Source organism: Helianthus annuus, chromosome 12 (genome assembly GCF_002127325.2).
Source record: "Helianthus annuus cultivar XRQ/B chromosome 12, HanXRQr2.0-SUNRISE, whole genome shotgun sequence".
NCBI classification, from domain to species: domain Eukaryota; kingdom Viridiplantae; phylum Streptophyta; class Magnoliopsida; order Asterales; family Asteraceae; genus Helianthus; species Helianthus annuus.
The window spans coordinates 9,360,461-9,381,823 of NC_035444.2; the positions used below are offsets into that span (position 1 = coordinate 9,360,461).

Genomic DNA, 21,363 nt, shown 5'->3' on the forward strand with positions numbered 1-21,363 from the left:
TAAACTAAGCGCACCGACTCCCCGGCAACGGCGCCATTTTGATCGATGTCGTAAGGTCGGTCAAAAATAAAGTTAAAAGTGTCCTATTCACCTTTTACTAGTAAAGGGCAAGTAGGGTGTCGAATCCACGGGGAATCAGTGGAAAGTATGAAAGTTCGTTGCTTTAATTACCATCTACGTCTAAACTAATTGCTTTTTGCAGTTTTGAGAATGATTGCGAAAACAAATGTAAATTAGAGTTGTAAACAATTATGAGAAGAAGGACCAATCTCCGGGTTTTCAGGTTATGCAGAAAATCAGGTTACTTAGTTACAACCAGTTGAAAATCACATAGACATGATTTGTAAAACTTGTTTTGATAAATAATTAACAGACAATATATTTGATTGCAATGATCCACGATCGAAACCGAAAGATTGATGCAAATGAATAGTAGTCCAATTAATTACCAATTTCAGATTTCATACACATAGTCAAGTTCAATGATTAAAGGTTTAAACAATGACATCCTAGAATTTAATCCCGGTTGTTGATGAACAAACCAAATAATTGATGAACACGAATGAATACGATAATCAAATAATGTTTAATCAAAACAAAAACAATAGGAACGACTAACCGAAAGTTTAATTGAATCCTAATCCAAAAAGTTGTAACAATAAGCAAACCAACGTTTCGTACATAAACCCTAACCCCGAAGATGATCACAGGTGGTTTAGCCGCTCATGCTCTTGATTTGATCTTCAATCTTGATGAGAAATTGCATGATTGATGATTAGGAGATGATTGGAAGGTGTGGAATGGTGGAAGAATGCCCAAAAATCCCCTAATGGTCTCCCCAAAATCGTCACAGGTCGAATGGAATAAAAGATCCCCATAAAAACCTAATTTTCGCATATTAAACCTGATTTCCGTAACCCCTGAACCGTAGGCTACTGTCAGATCCGTAGGCTACTGTCGGCAGCTTATTCACAAAACTGTTTTCTTCATAACTTCTTCGTTTTAACTCCGTTTTCTTCCCCGTTTGCGCCCACGTCTTTGTAATCCAATTCTCTATCATATCATGCTTTGATATCTTTATTTACTCTCCATTTGCATTCTCCAAAACACCTCTAATCTTCACATTTAACCTGCAAAGCATCATTTTCTCATAGTTATCCAATTCCACACATATAAACACTCAAATATGCATAAGATTGGACATTAAACGCATATAAATCACAATCCAAATACCATCCATCAGACACAAGGTGTCTAGAATACATGTGGACGGAGGGTCAGGCGTTGAGGTAATATACGAACACTGCTTCCTCAGATTCGACAGGGACATAAGAGATAGGTTGGAGGAAGACTCTATCCCATTAGTGGGATTCAACAATAGTGTGTCACATCCCCTGGGAAAGATCAGGCTCCCAATTACAGTTGGTATATGGGATCGGGTCCGGACGATAAATTTAACCTTCACAGCAGTCAGGGCACCCTCCAAGTACAACGCAATCCTGGGAAGACCCGGAATTGGAGATCTGCAGGCACAAGCATCCACCCTCCACGGGGCTTTGGTATTCTAAACACCAAAGGGTCTTGCATGGGTCAAGTCAACCTACGAAGTGGTTTCTTCAGTATCCAAAGGGGAGGAACCAGGGAGATCCCAGGAAAGGAAAGTGGAGGAATGGGTCCTCTGTGATAAGTTCCCGGAACAGACAGTCAAGGTGGGGAGCCACTTAAGTGACAAGTGCAAGAGTGCCCTAAAGGAGTTACTCCTCCACAACCTAGATGTGTTTGCATTTCAACATGGAGACATGACAGGAATTCCCAGAAGCCTGACAGAGCACCGGCTCAACACCTTCACATGGGCGAAGCCAGTGAAGCAAAAGAAACGAAGTATGGGACCTAACAAAAGAAGGGCCGCTTGTGAAGAGACACGAAAGCTGCTCAGAGCGGGGATAGTCAGAGAAGTCAAATATCCATCCTGGGTGGCTAACCCAGTTATGGTTCAGAAAAAAGATGGGGGGTGGAGGATGTGCATCGATTTCCAAGACTTAAACAAAGCATGCCCCAAGGATTGTTATCTTCTCTCGGAGATAGACACCCAGGTGGACTCTCTGTCCCAGTACCCCTTGAAATGCTTCCTAGACGCCTATAAGGGATACCACCAAATACAGATGTCAGTAGAAGATGAAGAGAAAACCGCTTTTATCACAGATGAGGGAACATTTTGCTACACCAAGATGCCCTTCGGTCTCAAGAACGCGGGAGCAACATATCAAAGGTTCATGAACACCTTGTTTAGGGAACAGAGGGGAAGGAATCTAGAGGTGTACGTTGACGACATTGTCATCAAGAGTTTGACGGAAGCAGCCATGATAGACGACATAGCCGAGACTCTCAACACCATGTAGGATGTAAACATGAAGCTGAACCCTGGGAAATGCTGTTTCGGGGTAGAGGAAGGAAATTTCCTGGGGGTAGTGGTAACCAAAGGAGGAATCAAAGCAAATCCGGAGAAAACCCAGGCCGTAGCTGAAATGCGTTCCCCCAGGTCCCTGAAAGACATCCAGCAGCTGAACGGGAGGCTGATAGCATTAAATCGCTTTTTATCAAAGGTGGCTAACAAAACCCTTCCCTTCATGAAAGTATTGAAAGACTGCCTCTAGACCAACAAATTCAACTGGACCGCCGAGGCCGAGGCTGCCTTTCAAGAAATGAAAACCTATATCTGTAAGCTCCCAACATTGGCCACCCCGGTTCCCGGGGACCCGTTGCTCCTTTACCTATCCGCCTCGAAAACGACCATAAGTGCGGTCATGATGGTAGAGGGGGAGGGGAAGCAAATCCCCATATATTTCATCAGCAGAACACTTAAGGGGCCCGAGGAACGATACATGCCTCTAGAGAAACTCGCGTTGGCTCTGGTCTTTGCGTCCCGCAGGCTCAGGAGGTATTTCCAAGGGCATAAGGTCACCTTAGTGACCGATCAACCCCTTCAGAAAGTGCTTAGAAAACCAGAGCTGTCGGGGCGACTGGCTAAATGGGCTGTAGAGTTAGGGGAACACTCTCTGGAGTTCAAGCCCAGAACGGCCATGAGAGGACAGATACTGGCTGATTTCCTGGCAGAAGTCCCTGAGGACGAAGAGAGGGAGCTACTAAAGTGGGAGGCCTTGGAGGAGGAAGAGAGAAGAAGGGACGATGAGGCTGTGTGGAAGTTGTTCACTGATGGAGCATCCAGTGAAGAAGGGAGCGGTGCAGGTATCACACTGGTAAGCCCCCGAGGGGGTCGAGTTGACATATGCTATAAGGTTGGATTTCGAAAACACCAACAATACCGCCGAATATGAAGCCCTCTTAGCGGGGATGAGGCTGGCACAGAAGATGAAAGCGAAGCAAGTGGAGGCTAGCACCGATTCACAGTTGGTAGTAAAGCAGTACCAAGGAGAATATGAAGCCAAGGATAGCACCATGGCTCAATATGTGGCGAAAGTTAAAGAGGCAGCTAAGGCATTCAGAACCTTCAAACTAGAGTACATCCCTCGTGGAAGGAACAGGAAATCTGATGCACTCAGCAAGTTAGCTTCGGTAGCATTCGACCATCTCGCGAAAGAGGTGAAAGTGGAGGTCCTAACATCCTCCTCCCTTAACACAGCGGAAGTTGCCACGGTTGAAGGTCCTCAAGAAACATGGATGACCCCAATTATCAAATTCCTCCGGGACGGAACGCTACCCGAGGGGGAATGGGCGGCCAGAAGGATAAGGGTCAGGGCCCTACAATATGAACTGATCCAGGGGGAGCTATACAGAAGATTGTATCTGGGCCCATCCCTGAAGTGTGTTAATATGGAGGAGGCCGAATATGTGATTAGGGAGATGCACGAGGGGATTTGCGGAATGCACTCAGGACCAAGAACAGTAGTGAGAAGGGCAATGAACGCAGGGTTCTACTGGCCACGAATGTACGAAGCAGCATTTGAGGAAATCAAGAAGTGTGACAACTGCCAAGTGCATGCACCAATGACCCATCGACACAAACACCCCATGATACCAGTCTCAACATCATGGCCATTCCAGAAGTGGGCCATCGACGTAATTGGGCCTTTCCCGGAGGGTCCGGGAGGGGTCAAATACGTGGTGGAAGCCATTGATTACTTCACTAAGTGGATTGAAGCGAAGCCCCTGGCAAAGATCACTGGGGATCAAATGAGAAGGTTCGTGCTGGATAACATTATATGCAGATACGGGGTTTCGAAAGAGCTGGTGAGTGACAATGGGGTCCAGTTCGCCGGAAGACCCTGCAAGCCATGGTGCGAGCAAATGAGGATTCAATAAGTGTTCACTTCTGTTACCCATGCCCAAAGTAACGGGTTGGTGGAGAGAGCCAACCAAAGCGTTATTAAAGGAATAAAGGGTAGGCTTGGAAGGAAACAGAAGGGCTGGCTGGAGGAACTTCCATTCGTGTTATGGGCATAGCGAACCACCCCCAAAAGTTGCAACGGGGAGACCCCGTTCAGTCTTACCTATTGAACGGAGGCTATGATCCCTGCTGAAATCGGATCCCAAACTGCCCGGATGAAGCTTCGGGATGAGGAGAACGAGCAGGATCTCAGAACGAACCTAAACTTGTTGGAAGAAAGAAGGGAGATAGCAGCAGTAAAAGAAGCCCACTACAAAAAGCTCCTGGAAAGTTACTACAACACCAGGATGAAGAAACTCAACGTTGTCCCAGGGGATCTGGTCCTCAGAGCCAACGAGGCCAGTCTGCAAGAAAACACCGGGAAGTTGGGCCCCAACTGGGAAGGACCCTACAGAGTCACGTGGGCAAACGGCAAAGGAACCTGCAAGTTGGAGACGCTAGAGGGGAAGTAGGTCCCCAGGACCTGGAACCTCATGCAGCTCAGGAAGTATTACATGTAAGGGGCACACCCCCAAAGAAAGCGGCCAAGGGCCACTTTTGTAGTAGGTAAACTATATGTACGGGGACTTTCCCCTAAGAAAGTGAACCTTTTTGTAAACAATCTATGACGGGAAGTATAAATCCCCCGAAGGTTAAATGAAAGACGGATGAAAACGTCCCATTTTGAAAACAATGGGTTACCATACCTGGGCAGACGTGCCTATGAGCACCCTTAAATCTGAACTAGAGCAAACAAACACACGTGTATGAGGCATTCAAAGCGTGCCAAAAGCCCGACCGTGGGGCTAATAAAGGTCTAGCTAACCTAAAACGGACAAAAGCAAGTTAAAAACATAACACCGCATTATAAACTTGTCCACCGATTGGCCTCGAACAGACAATCTCAGTTTAACGAAACAAACAACAAAGAACAAATAATGCAAACACACCCGTGTATACAAAACTACGAAGGGGAATCTGCTTTATTTAATACAAAATACATATACAAAGAAAAGCCCCAGTAACTTGGGCAAGAATTAGCAATATACAAGATTACAAACACAGCAAGCTGAAATGAAAACATAGCTCCTCGCTAAAACAATCTGAAAATCCCCAGGGAATCACCAAGCTAGCCTCCGATAAGAATCCCTGCAAAATAAAACAGACAAGACAAGGAACAGGCAACAAAGCAAAGGGGGCTATACATAACCATAGGCCATACGATCAAGGGTCAAAATGGTCCCCAACACAAAGGACCATCCAAAATAGTCAAGCAAAACAAACAAGTATCCTAAAGTAAGTTAAAGTTATTACAACCATATCGAAGTGTATCAAATGTTTGGAATTCACTGGGGATCGCCCCGGAAAGGGATGGTGGAGACGAAGGACCGGCAGAGGAGAACAGGGTCTTCAATTCATCAATTGAAATCAGGGGATGCTCAAGGATCTTGGCAAGGATGGCCGGGGTTTTACGCCCAAACTCCTCGTTCAGTTTGGACAACCTCTTTTTCGCCTTGGAGTTATAAAGAGGAGTCTCTTTTCTACCCAGGCCTTGGGCAGAATAAACATAGCCATCCTTCAAACCCGCCTGATAGCCAACATCCGTATAAGCCCTATAAACCTCCTCCAAGCCGCTTTTAAAGTCTTCCGATTGAGCAACAGCAGTGAGGAAGGCCCCAAAACCTTCAGTGATCAACCAGTGCTTCTCCCCCGCCAATCGTTGATTATCATCGGAAGTTATCCCATAGTCTGCATACATGGTATTAAGCTGCTCCTGGGAAACGGAGCCAACTTCCTTCATATGCTTCAGCTCAGCAATAAGCCCTTCCTTCTCCGCAACCAACGATGCCATCTCCTGCTCCCAAGCCCGTTCCTTCCTCTCAAACGTTGCTCCAGCCCTTTAGACAAAGGATCAGTGAGTATGAATGTATATATATAAAAAAGGGGGGGGGGAGAGAAGACTATGCACCTTCTCCTCCTGCAATCTCCTCTCGGCATCAACCACCTGGCCCCTAAGCCCAGCAACGACTGACTGAGAAGCCTTAAGCTCAGCCTTGAGTCCCTCATTCACCTGCCTCAAATCATCAATCCGTTGCAGCATCCCAGCACCCCTAAAGAAGCTTTCACATAAAGACATGCTGTATTGATCTTCAAAGAGATCATCCCTCAAGGCAGAGTTTACAAATTTATGTGAGGGAGGGACAGCATGGTTCAGAAAGTCCCTAGCAGCTTCAGGAGTCCCTATCACGGAAGAACTAGTTACCTTCCAATTAGGGACATAAGTAGGGGGGATGGCATCGGCAAACAAAGGGGCAAGAGGGGATCGATGTGCAAGGCCCTCGAGGAAAGTGGGTTTGCTGGTCTTAGTGGCACGTGAAGGAGAAAGCTCAAAAGCTGAGGAAATGCGAGCCACTCCCACTTCAGAGGCCTTATCCCGGACACGGGAAAGAGAGGGACCAGTTGGAATTTCTATAGGCTCCCTGGAACTCCCCTAAGAAGCAAGAAAAAGAACAATCAGAAGTAACACAAAAAGACAAAGAAAGAAGAAGAGAAAAGATAGTCTACCAACAAAGGAGCACTCACTAAGCTTGAAGACTTCAAATGCTTAGACAGAGAGCCTTTGACCCCGGCGGGAGGAAGGTCAGAGGCAGCCTTGGAAGAAGGGGGAAGCTTCTGACCACTAGCACTACGGAGCCTCTGACGGATGTTACGTGGTGCAGGAGCCGGTTGGGGACTGGCAGACCTCCTCTTACGGACTAGCTGTATCTCCACGTCTTCGTCATCGCTTTGACCAGGGGGATGAACAGGAGGAAAGCCGGAAGAACTTTCCTCCCCACCGGAAGGATCCTCCTCAGATCCACCCAGGGCAACAGAGCCCCCTGCCTGGACGGATCCCCCCGCAACCTGCACCTCTGCGTTCAACCTGGGATCAACGTCATCATCAACCACATATTTTACATCCTTAGAATCACCCTGGAGAAGCCGCTACAAAGTTATCTCTGCACAAAAAGAAAACACTAAAGATGACTACGGGTCCCCAAAGGCATAAAAAAGGAGACGGTTGTAAGAAGCAAACCAAGAACGAGGAAGTACCTTTCTTGCCGAAAAAAGCTCTCGGACGAACTGGGTAGGAGGGGCTCAGACCGCCCATAGCAAGTATCCCTTCGGAGAAAGTAAAAGCCCTCGTTGGGTTGTCACACATCCTTTTCCACTGAATGGTCTCACCCGCGGAAAGGGTAGGGATAGAGTCTTCAATAACGATGTCAAGATCCTTGGGCACAGGGGACTCCGGCAGCATGGCTGCGGAAACGAAGATGAATCTGCACTTCCAGTCCTTCGGATAGGTAGAGGTTGGCATGAAACTGTAGCAAGGCCTCGAAACACTGTTCTGCCGCTTAGCGAAGGTGAACCAGTCTCCGTCGGAAATAAGTCGGTAAAACATACAGAATAAAGGGACAGAGGGTTCCCCTGAGATAGCGGCACAGGACAGTTCGAAATGAACCACCCTCATGAACCCCAAAGGATGAATCTGTGAGAAATGAACACCAAAATGACGGAGCAGAGAGATCTTGAAGGCAGAAAGGGGGCATCGGACCCCACAGGAAGAAAAGGCGAGAGTGTAAATAGGTATCTTGTCCGGCGTACATTCTGCCGATTCACTGGGGCCGGGCAAGGAAGGAGAAAACCTGTCTGGAATGTTGTATGCCTCAACGAAGGATTTCAGGTCCTTCACCGTCAAGATAGACCTTATCGAGGACCGGCCACCACGACTCATGATTAGAGAAAACGATGAATGGGGAAGATGGTTACAGGAAGAAAAGGAAGTTGGGAAATTTGAATGAGAAATCGGAAGAGACCAAAAGGGGGTATTTAAAGAGATAATTGCTGACATGCAAGTAACCGTCACATCAGCGGTCTCTTCAAAAATTTAAAAATGGGCACGTGCTACTAGGGAGTTAATTCCCGCTGCAGTCGATTCGCCGATATCATGATTAATGGAGACGGCAAGCAGTAACTGACCCGGAGTGGGCCCACCAAAAGAGAAACCACCTCTCTTAAGCAGTTGTGACTCAGCCCCGGATCATGAGCCTCGGGTCTCAGAACCAGGGACTAAAGATGACTTGACGACGGGCCAGTGGGAAACCCCACTTTACCCGCTTTGGGCCTTTCTCTTTTGGAGCCCAATTACTTAAAAGCCCACCGGATAGAATATCCTTGTTCATTAAGGTTTCTTCTTCGTTTGGGATGAGCGGGAAACAGCTAAGGAGAAACAGGCTCATTTAATGCTTGATAGAAAGAGTATCCGGTCAAAATCACTGTACTTATCCGGCTGAGCATTAATGGAAAGGGGCATCGCACCGTTGGGGGTTAGACACGTGTCTGACCTTCCCAAGAAACTCCGAATACCGTCGGATAACATGGGGAAAGTCCTCGATTAGATAAGGGCTAGCCATTATATAAGAGGAAGGGAAGATAGAGCTCAGGTAAGTATAATCTCCGGCAACTCCTCATTTACTACCCTCATTAACTCCTCCCTCACTAAATCCCGACCAACATTCCTCTCATTTATTGCATATAACTCGTTAACTAGATTCACACTAAGAGAGGAACTTTCCGGTGAGTATCCTCATCGGAAAATACTCCTTATCTTTCCCGGCAAGTTTACTTACTCTCACGCCGGAGCTTGGTCACGGATCCCCCTCCCGGGGTCCCCCGTGGCGAGGCTAACGGTTTATTCTTTTGTAGTAAGCAAGGACAGAAGCTCTTGACGTCACCGAAGATCCAGCCAACGCCAGCCGGAGGTTGGGTATTCGACACATGGTATATGTATCTATGAATGCTAAATGGTAAAAACGATATAGCAGTATGATAAGTATGATGTTTGCCTCCCACAAAAGTGGTATATATTAAAATTTATGTAAGTGTAAGATTTAGTGTTATTTAGGCGTAAAAATGTTATTAAAAAGTATAGTTTCTTATATAACTGCATCCAACCATATGGCCCCCATTTATCCCTGTTGAATCCCTTTTGTAATGGCGGCACACCTAATAGACTACCTTCAATGTAGCAAGAACTGGTCCACCTTATCTAAGGGATCTTCTAAGAGCTTGTAGTGAAGAAGGTCTAACAATTGAATACAAAAGACCACCAACTTATTTACATGGGGAGTCCTTATCGAGATTTAATATTCAATGGCTGTTGAATAACTAGCGAGTAATTGTCCACACCCCGATTCTCGGTGGGCCCGGATGGATCGTGACGATTGGATAACAGTATCACAATTTAATAATAATGTAGCGGAAGTATTAAGAGTAAAACTATATATAACATTAAAAGTGTTTAATATTCAAAATAGAAAGATGTTCACATGTTCATATAACAGCCCACATGTGGGATCGAGGTAAAACAAAGCCTAGATATCATAGGCCTTAAGCTAGGAGTTGCAAATTCCATAGTCTTTATTATAGCCGACCCGGATTCTCAGCCTAATATCAAGGTTCGGTACCTGCAGTTCAATCTTTTGAAAATACGCCAGCTTTCGCTGGTAAATACAATTAACATATTTTCCCTATACGGGCTTGGGATACGGTAAACTATTACCACTTGGTCGGGTATGGGAACATATATTGTGACTAGATACAGATACACAAATAGCACAACGGAAGTCATGTGATTTAAAATACTCTTACAAATTACAATGTCCGAATGTTCAAAAATAATTATACAAACGGAAGTATTAAAAGGATCCACAAACGGATCGAAAATAACAAAATGAATACATAAGCAGACTAGTAGGCTTCAAATGCAAGGAGTTGCAAGTTCCTCTTAAGCATTTACCCAGGCAACTTACAGTCTATTACGTATCCCAAGTCCGGGCCCACCGGGAAATACAGGGTGTGGCAGATATGTATGCATTCAGTTTTGGGTTTATAAATAGTTTATTTTATTGTACTGGAAATATATAAGTGAAACATAAATCGTTATCAATAACCAGATTCTTAATTACTTTAGCTATTTTTGCTTTCCAAAACAGGTTGGTTCCCCGCAAAAAACGCACAAGTGGAAACTACCTAGTTTTTTTTTTTAAGGGTGACTTTCTATGTACAGGACCTAGTGGTCACCGAATTCTTGTCAAAGACGATCCCCCGTCAGCCCCGCCTCCGGATGCGATGTTCTATCGGGCCCCGGCCGCCTCGCAAACTGACCTTCGCCCGAAAACCATACTGCCCCACACGAGAACCTCGCTGGGGTAACAGCTGGGTAAAACCGGGTTGCCCTCCGGATCAAACCATGCCTCAGTAAGAAACGATTCATCATTGAGACGTCCCGCACCTTTTGCTACAGCCGGGAGTCGAGCCAGCGTCTCCAAAGAGAACACCAGCCCAACTGACCAACTAAGCTAGGGGTTTTCCCTCGTCTCTCTTGTATAAAAAGGGCGTTCAAATTTTAAGCAAACATATAATCCGGAAAAGAAATTAAAAAAAAAAATCATTCTTGTTCTTATTTCACATGATACGAGGGAACTTATATTTATTAGGCAAATTGAAAATAAATAATCTCATCTAACTCAATTTAGTCGAGAATAATTCCAAGTCAGTTATTGGCCGATAATAATCCGAACTGCTCAATTTTTTTTTTTTTTTTTTTTTTGTAAAATAGTCCACCGTTAAAATAGCTTAACGAAGTTAAGTTTTTTTCCGAATTACAAACCGATATTTTAGGGCTTTTGATTAGAACGAGAATACGAGTCGATTGATGTAAATTTTACCTCGAAATATTGATCCAACCCACGAAAACGGTGCTTCAATTTGGGTGTTTAAACTTCTAATTAACAAAAATCAAGTCATTTCGAGCACAATTTCGAGGTAAGTTTTACATCAATCGACCCGTATCCTCGTTCTGATAAAAAAACCCTAGAACATCGGTTTGTAATTCGAAAAAAACTTAACTCCGTTAAGGTATTTTAACTGCGGACAATTTAAAAAAAAAAATTGAACAGTTCGGATTTTTATTGACCAATAACTAACTTGAGATTATTGAGTTAAGTGAGATTATTTATTTCCAATTCGCCTATTTATTATGGTTCTAAAACCACAAGCCAAACAATTGATATTTGACCTTGTAGGGCTAGCTCACTTGTTAGACCGTGGGGTATGGTGGACGGGGGTTTGGGGCATGGGTTGACACGTGGACTTCAAGCCCCCCGCTGGTGAGTGACGCCTTGGGTCGGTATGGCCGGGCGTGGCTAGCCCGCGTGGGTTGGCTAGTTTTATTTAAATAAATATAAAAACCTAAATTAAAAAATACACACAAAATTAAAAAAAACATAAAATTATTATTAAAATTTCCTAAAAATTACAAAATTCTACAAAAAAAAGGATTACAAAATAAAAAAAAGCCTAAAGCGTTAGGTAGATTTCGAAAAGGGCGAGCTTGTCAAACGGCTTCCGCTCCTTGCCCCGAAACTCGATGTTGGCCACCACCACCCGGTCTTCATGACTTATATCACCGCCCGGGACGCTGTCGTAGTAGGCTTTAAAACGATCGAGCTTCGGTTGTAGCTCGCGCCACTTGTGTTGGCACGCGTTTAAATTGTGCCGGTCGTTCCCCACGTTGTGCCGGTAGCTAGCGAAAGCTTCCGACCAGTAATGGGTCTCACCGGGTTGGCGACCCTTCATCGCGTCCACGACGCTCGAGACAAGGGCCAGCTCTTCCTCGTGCGTCCAAGAGGCCATCGATCAAGTGTGTGTGGATAGCGGTTCGGGTAGGTGGAGTGACTTGGGTTGGGGTAGCGATGTGGACAGGCGGTGGGGTTGGGGGTTTTATAGCGAGTTGGGTGAACCGTTTGGCTTGGCCAAACGGTTATATTTTAAAATTTAAACACATAGCCGCTATGACCTAGCCAATCAGCCAATAAGAGCCGGCCACGGAGGACCGCTAGGCATGCCCAACGCCCGGGTTGAAACCCCCGCCCAAGGAGCTACGCCGAAACCCAAGCCCACCCGGGGTGGTGACTTGTGCGTTTGTACCCAACGCACGCCCCAACCCCGCCCCATACCCCATAGTCTTAGAGGCATATGTTTTAGAGGGAATTTCTTAGATTTAAATTTGTACAAGGGGAGAATTTATAATATTTGGTAATTGGTATAAAGTAAAATATAATAACATTTGCCGTAAAAAAATAATATTTGATTTACAAGTGTTACATTATAGAATACATAATAGATTATCTCAGCATTATAAACCATCATTAATTGACAATATTTCAAAGTTATAAAATAAATATGTTAATGTTCAAAGAAGTTTCATATTGAGACATCTGCTATGTTTAACAGACTATATTATGGAATGTATTGATAAGAGAAATTTACGAAAATGGCCAAGAAAATGTTTGACTTATTAAAATGGGCAGCTCATGCGTCGGTGGAATGGGGCATCACCCCTCTTATGCCTCTTAATTCTTTTAAATGGATGCGTGCATGGATTAAGAAGCAAGTACAAAAATGGGATGTATGGGATGAGTCGCAGATGCATGGGATGAGTCACGGACGCATGGGATGAGTCACAGACGCATGAGATGAGTCGGCAACGCATGGGATGAGTCACGGACGCATGGGATGATGAGATGAGTCACGGACGCATGGGATGATGGGATGAGTCACGGACGCATGGGATGCCTCAAAGCTCCTAAAAGTAAATTTTATGAGTCACGGACGCATGAGACACATGATGTCACTAAGACATGTGTCACTTCTACATTGGCGGACGCATGAATGACCCTGCAGACGCATAAGCTTTCTCGTAATCAGTGATGCCCTGCTCCACCGACGCATGAGCTGGCCATTTTGGTAAGTCAAACATTTTCTTGGCTATTTTCGTAAATTTCTCTATTCATAATTAGCACTAGTATGTTATGTTATCGCAGCATCTTGAAATGGAATTTTTTGGTCATGAACTGACAAAGAGCAAATCTAACAGATATGAGACGTTTGCATCTGAAAATTCCTTCGTTATTTTAAATACGGTGATACATAATGATTGTGCTAATATGCCGTACTCATATGCACACATCGACAAACTCATTTGATTTAATTATTCTATAACATAATACCACATTGGTGACAAAATATTAAATAATCCCAACTTTAAGAAAAAGAGCTTGAAGATTCATGTTGGTCCGTGAGAGCAGAGGAAAAATAATTTAGTATATTTGACAGTAGATATAATATTGATGCAAGTTAAGTGGGTTTGGTATTTAAAGTTTTCAAAATTGTTTTCTAGTTGATTGTTTGGTCTGCAAATTTTGCATTCTTTTCTATTTACTTTTCATCTTCGAGAGAATGCTACGCCTTAAAAAAACTAAAAATAAAGTTACTAAACCTTTATAATAAATGGCGAAAAAAAACCTTGATTTCCTTTTAAAACTTGGTGTTTTAACAAGGGTGTGCCTATTGACACACTAAAGTGTCTATTGGCACACCAAACCCTAACAAAACCCTAGCAAAATTAGGGTTTATCTACGCTGCGTATGGGCCAATACGCAGCGTATAGGGTTAACCCAATACGCTGCGTATTGACTAATATCAGCGTAGATAAACCATAGATCTCAGTGCCTGATAACCAATCATTGCACAGAAAACAAGGTGTGTCTACGCCGCGTATTGACCAATACGCAGCGTATTGGGTTTTACAAAAATGGTCCCTGGAGTTTCAAAAATTGACATAAATGGTCCCTTTTTTGATATATTTACACTTTGGTCCCTGATGTTTCAATTTTTACAAATATGGTCCCTGATGTTTTATTAATTGACACAAATGGTCCCTGTCAGGGACTATTTTTGTAAAAATTGAAACTTCAGGGACCAAAGTGTAAATATATCAAAAATGGGTAAAAAGGGGGTCTTCTTTAAAGAACCGGCCCTTGCAAGGATCGAACTCATGACCTCTCGTTTAGAACCGCAACGCCTTAACCAGTTTATCCTCCTACTAGGAGTTGTTAGTATATGAAACTTAATTCCTTATATGAAACTTAATCGTATAGACGTAACCCTATACGCAGCGTATATAACCTTCCTGAATTTTATTAAACTTCCAGAACTTTATCTATACAACAGAACATGTTAAATACCCGTATCCGTAATCTGGATACACTTCATGCGCCAGGTAATTTGGTTCATCAACAGGTGGAGTGGGAGTCTTGTTCAAGTCTGGCAACTGTTTTTTTTTATCAACAGGGACTCCAGACACCTCCTCCTCCTCATCATTGGCAGCATTTGCTCCCCATGTGTCGTTAGAATAGCGAATTACCGAAATAATTATCGTTCCAAAATGATGACATTTTAACAAGATTGAACAAAAAACAGAACAAATGATTTTGGTTTAGTGTGTAAATTGTTTGATGAAAAAGAAAGCATAGGAGATGAACCCGAATTGTGAACAGATATGAATGGATGGATAAATAGACTTTCATGTGACACTTCAATATGCAGCGTATTGCTCTCTACTCCCCGTATTACTTTATTCACGTGCCTGGATAACATCGTATCGGTGTCAAATCAGTCTGACATACGTTGCGTATTGACCACTGTATAGGGTTACCTCTATACGATGCGTATTAGTCAATACGCACCCTATGTCAGACTGATTTGACATGGTACTAGGTTTGACTGTCTGGTCGTGTACCTACCCCTTACATACGCTGCGTATAGGCCTCTACGCAGCGTATTGAGGTAACCCTATATGCTGCGTATTGGTCAATACGCAGCGTATGTAAACCCTAAGTGTACAGATAGCCTGCCATGGTGTGCAAATAGTGAGGGCCTTTAACAATTGCCATTTTAAACAAATATTTTTTTTTAATCATGTCCGATATCATTCCACACGAAAAAAGGCAATTACAAAGCAATGGCAGGTAGTCGGACAACAACTTGCGCAGCCACCCCTTTTAGTCTGTTTTTCTTACACTTGTAATGTCACAAGGTTGAAAGGCTTATGCTTGTCGGCTACTGAGCAATCCATGTACAATTAACCTATTATTTATATACTATTAAATAGAAACATTTGTGTGCATACTTGTGTGTAACTTGTGCTTTATTTGTTGTACCTCAATCAAATATAGGGTAACTTGTGCTTTATTTGTTGTACCTCAATCAAATATAGGTTCTAATGTGTGCTTAAGTTGTTGTACCTTAATCAAATAATAATGGTTTCATTACCTTACCAAATTCAATCTTTTTGTATGCATGTATGGTTGTAAATTGTGCTTAAGTGGTTGTACCCTAATCAAATAATGGTTTCATTATCTTACCATATTCAATCGATTTGATCCATTCAAAGTTGTGTTGTTTTATTTGTAAACTATTATTATTTATACTAATCTAATTAATTTAGCCAAAATCTTGTATAAATATAATTTGCAACATATTGATGCAATGGTAGTTGTAATGTATGCATTATGGTTTGTATAGTGGTAATGATATATATTATATATAGATTACGATGAACCTGTCAAACGAGAAAAAATTGACGCGGGTTCATCGTAACGCGTGAGTCCTAGATCAACTTAGTTATTTTATTCTGTGTTTTACGTTTCGGTTTAATTTCTTCGCATTAACACCGCAACTTCAGTGTCGGTGGTCGCTGACATCAGTGTCGCATTAGTACACGCCCCCGCCGCAACACGGGGGTGTTTAATACTAGTTTGCATTTATTTCCAACTGAGCAGGTTGGTATGTTTGTACCAAGGTTCCTTAACTATACCCATGTTACAACTATAGTATATATTTAGCAAAATTAATATAATCATGATTATAAATAGGGACAGACTTACCTTGTTAACAGGGGTAGCCCCTGCTACCCCTTGATGCTTCGGCAGTAGTGTAAATTTTGAAAAAAAATTAACGTTTTTTCAATTTCGTGGCCCTTTTTTCTTAAAACGTCGCCCATATAAAGATTTTCTGGACCCGTCATAAATTCATACATGTTTAATAGCTCAAACTCATGGATGTGTACTTTTTATTTCTGAGATATCCACACATAAGCTTGCAGAACCATACACTTAGTGTCTGCCTTTTCAAGTTGTATTCATAAATTCAATACCTAAAGTGTACAGATACATATCATGGTTCGTTAACCCCTCTTGCCCTCAAAGTCTTGTTTTCTTATATATGTGAACATACACCACACACATATTGTGTCCATCTTTTTGCTTCCTATTGCAACCTCTCTCTTTAAAGACACTGCAGCAAAGGAGTTCAAAAGGAGCCTAAGTTTCCATCACACCAAATGGTACACACACACACTCTCTCTCTCTCTCTCTCTCTCTCTCTCTCTCTCTTCCCTCCGTAGGGACTTAATCGTTTTCGAGGCCTAAAACAAACTTTAAAATCTTTTGCATAGAAACGGTGTTCATCGACGTTCAATTGGTTTCACTACCTATTTTGAACCAATGATTCACAATTTCAAGCTTTTTCAAATTAAACTAAGTCAATATTAGTTTTTAAACCAAATTATCGAAAAATAATCGTTGTATAGAAACGATGTTCATTGACGCTCATTGTTTGAATCATGTTTGGAAAAACCGAAACTCAAACTGAATCGAATTTGAATTTAGTGTTCTAATTGATCCTAGAACCGTATTATAATTATGACACTAACTTAAAATCATAAAGTGACCTACAATGAAATATCTTTATTACAAACAAATATCAAAAGAATATTTGTCTTTTTTTAATTCATCTCTTATCTTTAAGAAGTGTTGTACATTGTTGAAAAGGATGTACATTAAGTTGTTATCTGTCAAATTTACAAATCAAAACTGAAGTCGAACTAATCTAAATTGGTTAGGCATCAAGATCAATCCATGGAGCCAATACATACTTGGATTAATTAACTTTAATTTAATTAATAAACATACGACTTTATAGCTTTAAAGTTGTGAAGTATTAAAATTTCTGTTGTGGTTTTTTTTTTTAAGAAAATTTTAACAAGAACAAAACAATATTAGGTTTTGATTGGTTTTGTGTGATCTTAAACTCTAATTTAGGGGCCAATTAAAATGATTATTTAAATTTATCCAGTTTATCCAGACTTATTATTTAAATTTTATTATTTAAGTAATATAATTAAATTACATATCGTTGGTGGTCCGCTTTAGTGTGTTTGCTTATATTTTTGGCTTGAGCCACAGCTATGGTTTCGCAATACAACGAACCAAGCCGGCGAGATTGGTTGGGTATGTTGAAGTTGAACCATTTTTTTTCAAAAGAGTAATGTTGTATTAATTTTTTAAAAAATGACATTAATGATTTTTGAATATAAAATAAACATGGATAAATGCATATTCCTAAAAAGAACATAAAAATGCATCTTAAGATAACACCTGTCTAACTTGCTCCGGTTTAAACGGTCTGTTTCGACAAATGTATGTTCGAAGAACTTGAAAAAAATATGTATGTTCACCATCAACAAATGTTCTTGGAAACATCTCAAATGTAAACAGCTACCTCAAAGCATCCGCAAGAATGTTTAGTGTTTACAAACGGCAGAAAGCCACGAGGATTTTGTTGCTTTTCAGCATCAAAAGCCAAAAAAAAAAATGTTTTATACTCACAGTTCTTTTCTTTTGATACACACTTACCTATGGCTTCTTTGTTATCCTTTCTCTTTGCGTGCCATATACAAAGATTCTCGGCCAACGTCATTTTTCTCATTCTTAAAGTTTCAGGTTCACTTGGTTTTCACGTTTCCTGTTGGAAGTATATGGTTCTTTTTAAAAATTTTTTTAATCTAGTTCATGTGTTCAAATTATATTTCGGAAAAAATGGACACAAAACTGCAGGTGAATGAAGGAGTGAAAGAAAATGAAGAGGAAGAGTTGGCCGCGGTTCTAACGTCGCCCTTGTCGTTGGATGGTGACTCCGCGAACGAGTATAGAGCACCGAATTTGTTACAGCGCATATTTAGTCTCTTGAAAAATGTTCGGCCAGGATCTGATCTTACTCGTTTCTCGGTAGGTTCTTTTTTTTTGTGATTGAGTTATTGTATTTATGTGTGTTATTGAGTTTACTATTTATGTAAGTTAAGTTGACTGTGTGTCTATTAGTATTTGAAATGTTGTTGGTGTCACATTAGGTGTCACTACTGTTTGATGGCAGATATTGACTTTTAAGTTTTGATTTTGAATTTATTGCAATTTTTATAATGTCCAGAAAATTTTCTAAAATTTGGGTTTGGTTATAATTTCAGTTATCTTCTTATGTGAATTGTTTTTCAAAAAAAAAAAAAAATTGTATTATGATCGATTTTGCGGTGGAAAACTAGTCAAGGATGTGTGTTTTATGGGGGTTTGTCCTCGGATTTATTCATCTCGATTTCAAAAAACAGGCTCTAGTTGGACGGGGCTGATACGGTGGTCCTTGATCCGGATTTAGTGGGTGGCCAAATCTGTCTCCGGACTCCGGCTCATTTATTTATCTGTTGTCAAAAAACCATGGTAGTTGGCCCCGGTCCAGAAAAGGCAAGAGTAAAAAATTTATGGTCCCGGGTTCGCTGACCATGTAGATGAGCCTACCCTATGAATCCGGGTTGGTCCTAGGCCCCCATCTGCTCTTGAAAACAATGGTCCTACACTAGAAAATTACTATGCCTTGAATCCAGGGTCATGGACCACTGCCATTTCTGAACTAGGGCCCTTTGCAACCCTATTTCTGGCAGGTTATTACAAATTTATTTCCAAAAGCAACAGTTTTACAAAATAATAATAATAAAAATAATAATAAATAAAAAATAAATAAATTAATGGTGACCCTAAAGTGATAACTCTTGAAGCAAACTTTTCTATGGAGGTTACATTCATTTGTTAAAAATATCAAATGTCATTTCACATTTGTGTGCATGGTTAGATTTCTAAAGATCCAGGACCAATATTTCTATGCATTTCAGTTGCCAGCCATCTTCAACATTCCGAAATCACAGCTTCAATGTTACGGAGAATCAGTATATTGCGTCAACGATGACATTCTTAGCCGATGTGCAAACGGTGGGACCCCGCTTGAACGATTGGCATCGGTTATTGGTTGGAGCATATCTATGTATAGGCCTCTAATGTTTGGTGTAGCTCCCTACAATCCTATTCTTGGTGAGACTCACTATGCCTCAAGAGGCAACCTAAATGTCCTACTAGAACAGGTATATATTTCCATGACCATGTTCATTAGAATTAGTGTTGGTAAAACTAACGGGTTGGGTTGACCCAAAACACTATATCTGTCTATCTGGCAGGTTTCACATCATCCGCCTGTGAGTGCCCTCCATGCTACAAACGAGAAAGACAACATAGAAATGATATGGTGTCAATACGCGATTCCAAAGTTCCAAGGCACGTCGATTGAAACTCGTGTGCTTGGAAAAAGAGAGTTGAGGCTACTAAACAAGGGCGAATCTTACGTGATGAATTCCCCGAATCTTGTTATAAAGTTTCTACCGGTGCCTGATGTGGAGTGGTTGGGAAATGTCACAATTCAATGTCGAGAATCCGGGCTTGAAGCCCATTTGTGTTACAAAGGCAATTCTTTTCTAGGCAGAAAAGGAAATTACAGGTCTGTTAGAGGAAAGATTGTGTCTTCACCAGAAATGAAAACTCTTTATGAGATCAACGGCCGTTGGGATAGGTATTTTTTTTTAATCTAAATAGGTTCACCGGCTATATTTATTTTTATGACGGCTAGTTGGAATGGGGGAGGTGAGCGAGGGTGGTGGTAAGACTACATGTAGGTGGCCCAGACAAAAAATGTTCGTTGGCGGTTCTAACCATTTGGACCCGTTCTAAGTTACCATATTTATTAGAAGGATCCACATGTTGTACAGTTTGAGTTGGCCCAAAAAGGGTCATGATTGACACCCCCAGTGGCGAAGCTTGAAATTTTTTACGTGGGGTTGAAAACGTATATACCCAAAAATTTCTATAGAACCGGGGGGTCGAAAACATATATACCCAAAAATTTTATACGAAAACTACATATATAACACTACTGGCCGAAAAGTTCGGAGGGTCGGGCGCCCCTCCCGGCCCCTTCAAAGCATCGCCCCTGGACACCCCTACTGTTTACGCATATAAAAACATAGTAAACAATTTTAATTGGAATCTGTTGACACGCAATGACGATTTTGTTTCTTTGTAAATCTTACACAGGAGTGTAACAATTGAGGATATCAGCAACGGGAAATCAACGGTGATTTATAACGCGAAGGATGTGATTTCATCGCTCAAAACGCCTATTGTCAAGGAACCAAAGGTACTGATTTTTCTACATTCAGGAAAAATCATATCATATTATTATAGATAAGTTAAAACAATTTATGCATGGAATCAGGAATTATGGGCCAGTGAGTCAGCTGTCATATGGTCCAAAGTTAATGAAGGTATTTTAAGCAAGTCATGGGACAAAGCCAATGATGCAAAAACAGCCATTGAAGAAAAGGAGAGAGAACTAGCAAGAAGCAGGATGTTGAAAGGTGAAACATGGGTTCCAAAACATTTTGTATTATCCGGTTCCAAGGAGACCGGCGAGTTGGTTTGGGAGGTTGAACCCAAAAATATAAAGCTAACCACGGCTCCTATCGTTGTCCCTCTTTGATCATATATGTTGGTTACTAAAATGAAAACTTGTACCTACGTAGCTACACATATCCTCTTTCTGCTTAGAGAAGTTGGGCCATTGCAATGGCTTTTACATCACCAAAAATAGATAACGGTTATCAAACGTATATTCTCGCTATCAAGTATTTAAGATGAACTTTACAATAGTGTGATGGCTGCAAGACTAGTATAACCAAAACATGCAACTTTAATCTTTATGTTTAACACATCGTTTAACTAGAGCCCGAAAACGTCACCATGCAACAATCCCTAAATTTAGTGTAGTACGTAGCGATTATCACCAAACAGTTTTATAAATATTTAACTGAATCACTATAT

The 21,363-nt window shown here is 41.7% G+C and overlaps 2 protein-coding genes across 3 annotated transcripts; both read left to right on the forward strand.

The window, feature by feature from the left end:
• The first annotated feature begins 2,702 nt into the window (after nucleotides 1-2,702).
• LOC118484990 lies at nucleotides 2,703-4,320 on the forward strand. The gene is made up of 2 exons (XM_035981169.1): nucleotides 2,703-3,246; nucleotides 3,338-4,320. The coding sequence occupies exons 1-2, from the start codon at nucleotides 2,703-2,705 to the stop codon at nucleotides 4,318-4,320; spliced, it is 1,527 nt and encodes a 508-aa protein (XP_035837062.1).
• Nucleotides 4,321-16,412: 12,092 nt separating this feature from the next.
• On the forward strand, nucleotides 16,413-21,148 carry LOC110894022 (oxysterol-binding protein-related protein 4C). 2 transcript variants are annotated; one of them, XM_022141181.2, is made up of 6 exons: nucleotides 16,413-16,673; nucleotides 18,226-18,396; nucleotides 19,329-19,574; nucleotides 19,668-20,056; nucleotides 20,578-20,680; nucleotides 20,759-21,148. In XM_022141181.2, the coding sequence occupies exons 1-6, from the start codon at nucleotides 16,671-16,673 to the stop codon at nucleotides 21,020-21,022; spliced, it is 1,176 nt and encodes a 391-aa protein (XP_021996873.1). In that variant the 5' UTR covers nucleotides 16,413-16,670; the 3' UTR covers nucleotides 21,023-21,148. The 2 variants fall into 2 exon arrangements, with proteins under 2 accessions (XP_021996873.1, XP_035836654.1); XM_035980761.1 differs by lacking the exon at nucleotides 16,413-16,673 and adding an exon at nucleotides 17,508-18,111 and having other exon boundaries at nucleotides 18,178-18,396.
• Nucleotides 21,149-21,363: the final 215 nt, after the last annotated feature.